Source organism: Biomphalaria glabrata, chromosome 6 (assembly GCF_947242115.1).
Source record: "Biomphalaria glabrata chromosome 6, xgBioGlab47.1, whole genome shotgun sequence".
In the NCBI taxonomy this organism is placed as follows: domain Eukaryota; kingdom Metazoa; phylum Mollusca; class Gastropoda; family Planorbidae; genus Biomphalaria; species Biomphalaria glabrata.
Window position 1 is genome coordinate 16397373 of NC_074716.1, and position 4227 is coordinate 16401599.

At 34.4% G+C, this 4227-nt stretch overlaps 1 protein-coding gene across 1 annotated transcript; it reads left to right on the top strand.

The window, feature by feature from the left end:
• The first annotated feature begins 645 nt into the window (after window positions 1–645).
• Window positions 646–2489, top strand: LOC129927011 (uncharacterized). Its single transcript, XM_056034167.1, has one exon. The coding sequence runs from the start codon at window positions 683–685 to the stop codon at window positions 2399–2401; it is 1719 nt and encodes a 572-aa protein (XP_055890142.1). The 5' UTR covers window positions 646–682; the 3' UTR covers window positions 2402–2489.
• Window positions 2490–4227: the final 1738 nt, after the last annotated feature.

A 4227-nucleotide genomic window follows, 5' to 3' on the forward strand; every position in this document is an offset into this window, starting at 1 on the left:
TCTTTCTATCTATCTATCTATCTATCTATCTATCTATCTATCTATCTACCTATCTATCTATCTATCTATCTATCTATCTATCTATCTATCTATCTATCTATCTATCTATCTATCTATCTTTCTACCTTTCTATCTTTCTATCTTTCTATCTATCTATCTATCTATCTATCTATCTATCTATCTATCTATCTATCTATCTATCTATCTATCTATCTATCTATCTATCTATCTATCTATCTATCTATCGATCTTTCTATCTATTTATCTATCTATCTATCCATCTATCTATCTATCTATCTTTCTATCTATATGTATGGATATCGAGAAAACAACGGCCTCAGCTCTTGAAGAAAAGCGTGCCATACGGAAAATCACCGGCTCCTCTACCATCAAAGCCAAAGCCAACTTGACATGCAATATATGTGGACGTGAGTGTCTCTCCAAAATAGGGCTCCACAGCCATATGAACAAATGTTCGAGATGAACCATAGTCGTTCTACGACTTAAGAAGGCCAATATACTACATATATTAGTAGTTATACGTACTTTTTAAAATTCCTGAATAGAATAATAAAATACTTTAATTGTTTACAAAAAGTATACTTTAAAAAATTATTAATATTTATATATTCTTTTTACAGTTTTCAATAGCAGAAATAAAACATCAACCAATCATTAAAAAATGTTAGTGCAATTTTTGTTTGCTGCCACGCTGTTGCAGTATGTCAGCTCTCAATGCACCTATTCATCATGGATGTACAGTTTTGATACTCCAGGGCAATCTAAATGTAATGAGATCAATTCTTACATTAATGCACTGGACAGAAATGACGTGAACTGGGCAGACGATCCAGTGAGTCACTTAGAAGGTGTTCAATGTTGCCAACCCTTGGCTCCGTGGAATAATGTTGAACAGCAAGTGATCTACGAAGATTGGACTACTACTTTAGACTCTGATTACACCTGGGCTTTTTGTCATGTGGGCTATTTCCTTCAAGGCTTGTACAGGTCAGATACTGGATGGCCAAGATATAAAGGCTATCTTTTCAGTCTCGAGAGCGCAAGATGCACTAAGCCAGCCACTCACCCATTGAATTATGGAACCTGTCAAGATATTGACGTAAGTAGCTGTATGGGACGAAAGGGTCAATGTTCATGTCCAGGGGGATATTTTTTGACCGGACTGTACCGAGCTGACGGAGATGACCTTTACTTTTTGAAAAAAATTCGATGCTGTACACCAGCAGCCAAACTTTTAGAAATGGACGAGAAAAGTAAAATACAGACACGCATCATGGACACGACATTGTGGAATATGGCTACCTTAGCACATTACATGGGTTATGGCTGGTGCTATGGCTGCCGCGGGTTAGCTGTTGGGGAAGATTTCACCAGAAATGGTTTCACATGGGCAGCTGATACACGCTCATTTTGGGGCTCAGGGTGCGTGGGTGAAAAAAATGGCGAAAGACTCAACTTGGTTTTTGGAGATTGGGGATTTGCTGTGAAGGAAATTATTTATGGACAAAGTGTCATAGAAGATCTTCAAGCAGAAAGTGTAGACTCTGGAGTTCTTTACAATCGAGCGTCTTCCCCTGTAACCGAATCGATCGATAGAACTAAGACAATCCAAGAAACTATCACTCATTCTACCACTAGTACTTTTACCAACAGTCACGAACTTGGAATAGAACTAAACTTTGAGATTGCATCAGTCAGCGGCAAGGCTTCTTATACGACTAAATTTGAATATTCCAAGGCAACTACAAATGAAAAGAGTATTTCTCAAACTGCGGGATTTACCAAAAAATCTTCCATCACGCTTGGACCAATGGAAGGAGCTAAATACGAGGTAATCATGAGCAAAAGTAGAACAACTGTACCGTACACTGCAATCATTACGACCAAGTTTTCTACAGAAATGAAAGGATTCCTGCGCTGGGAAGATGGTAATGGTAACTTCCATCAAGACTATAGAATTAACAGTGGTAGACCCACCTACAATTATCGTTTTGGAGACTCATCTGTTCCATTTTATGAGGCACTTAAGAAACAAAGTGATAACAACGAAGGAGTCTGGATGTGGGGAATGTTATTTCAGAAGTTTCCAGATGCACGTAGAGTCATCAACAGACTTACTGATGAAACTCAATATCAATTTACTTTAACAGGGAAACTGGAAAAAGTTGAAGGCACAAATATTAATGTGAAGTGGGAGAAAATTATACTAAATCGCCGTGATGTCTCTGTGAATGATGAACCTGGAAGAAATATTACAACTTACATTGCGGCATCGGGTCCTGCTGATAAACCAGCTGTTGTTGAGTACCCCAAGGTTAATTTAAATAACAAGGAGCCTTTTAAACCTATTGAGATTCCTGTCGCAGAAGTGAAAGTCTAGAACTTAAGACATCATGCACCTGTGTTTTTCTTAATAACTTATCTACAATTAAACGAAGCAGTAGTTAAATCACAAAAATGTCCAAAACAGAAAACATCGGGGTCTGGATCTTCAGTAATGTGTAAAATGAAATTACTACAAACAATGTTCTACAGCAAAAGGTAGAAAAAAAATAAAAGCTTTATCTAAATAGATTAATATTCACAAGAATGTTTTAAAGTTGTTGTTTAGTCGTTGTAATGAAAAAAGTTTCTAACCTAAAATCTTATATATCTAAATGTATGTATTACTTAAAAAAAAACAACTTCATAAAGATGTCTTGTTATTATGTTATACAAGTATATTGTGTAAATTCATGACCAAATCTGAATTGGAGTGTGGAAGTAAACAAAACAGAAAGTGAATATTTTGGGCATGGTTGTTTTGGTATGAAAGGTAAACTTTACTTAGCAACAAAAGTTAGCTGTTAGTAGTAAACGAAACTCTCTATTTGGCTGTAAAAGTTATCCTCTTCTTTGTTTTTGAAGTAACGTCTGTATTAGATAAGATAAAATAAGAATCTCTAAATAAAAATTGGTTTGATGAAAATGTTGTCATCACATTTCCGCATTTCTTTTTAAAAATCTGTTTAAACAATTACTTTTTAAATAATCGGATGCTACATTATTTAACATAATGTACGTAAACTTTATAGCAAATTTTAGTGGCCACAGAAAAGCAGCTATTAGCCTTGTTTATTTGTCCATCCCATTTCTATCGCAAAAACAAGAAGAACTAGAAAATAAATTGAACATATCATGATATCTAGATCTTGCAAAGTTCTGGTGCAACGAATACTATTTGAATGAAGAAAATAAGATTCAATTTACAAGTATTTCTTTTTTTTCTTCTAAAATATGGCATGCTTCTAGTTTTTTATTAAAGCTTTTGAAGAATTGTAGAGTCTCCATTTATTAAATTAATTAGTGACCTTTGTTATACGATAAGCACATGTAGAAAATTACATTAAATATTGCTTATTACATTCTGGTTACATACGTCTTAGAACGAGACAGCTGAAGCTCACTCAGAAAGGCCGCAGGATACACATTTGAGACCAAAAGAAAATCCGCTGCGGAGGTCAGAAGCAGACGGCGAATAGAAAATATTAATTGAACACAAGCTGACAATGGTTATGCTTGCCCTATATGTGGCAAAATATGTAGGTCACAGCTGGGGCTGCATAGTTACGGAAATTTCTTACTAATTGGCTACTCTACCATGCGAAGACAAGCCTTATTATTATTTTTACATCCTGTTTTTAAAACACTTACATTTATATGCATACAATAATAAACGTAATCGCTAAGAATTGTTTGCTTGAACATCAGTGTTATATAGGGTAGTAAATAACTATCCCCCATAACTAAATACAGCGTCTTCTACTATAAAGAAAGTTTCAAAAATTGTGTATTTTTATGAAAAAAAAAAGCTTGCATATTTAATTTTACAAAGAAAACTGTTCGCTTTCAAATGATTCAACAACTGTAGCACCAGAACTTTGGTTTAGAAAATCATGAAGTTGTATTTTGAATCTCTTTTCTAGTTTTTGAGATGTAAATAAGACGGACGGCCGACAGACAATTCAAAACTAAAAATTTAGAGATTATATAACTGGAAATCCAGCACATTGACCAAAAAAAAATTAAATAAATATAGAATGTAAGCAATGAAAAAACAACAACAAATGCATGTCCATCTACAAACAAGTATATCAATGGAAATACACAACTTAAAAAAAAACAACAACAAGGTTACAAAAGACTGTTTGTGTGGAAACACAAACT

Excerpts from the sequence above, each read along its gene's own strand:
- LOC129927011 (XM_056034167.1), top strand. The coding sequence starts at position 683 with ATGTTAGTGCAATTTTTGTTTGCTGCCACGCTGTTGCAGTATGTCAGC.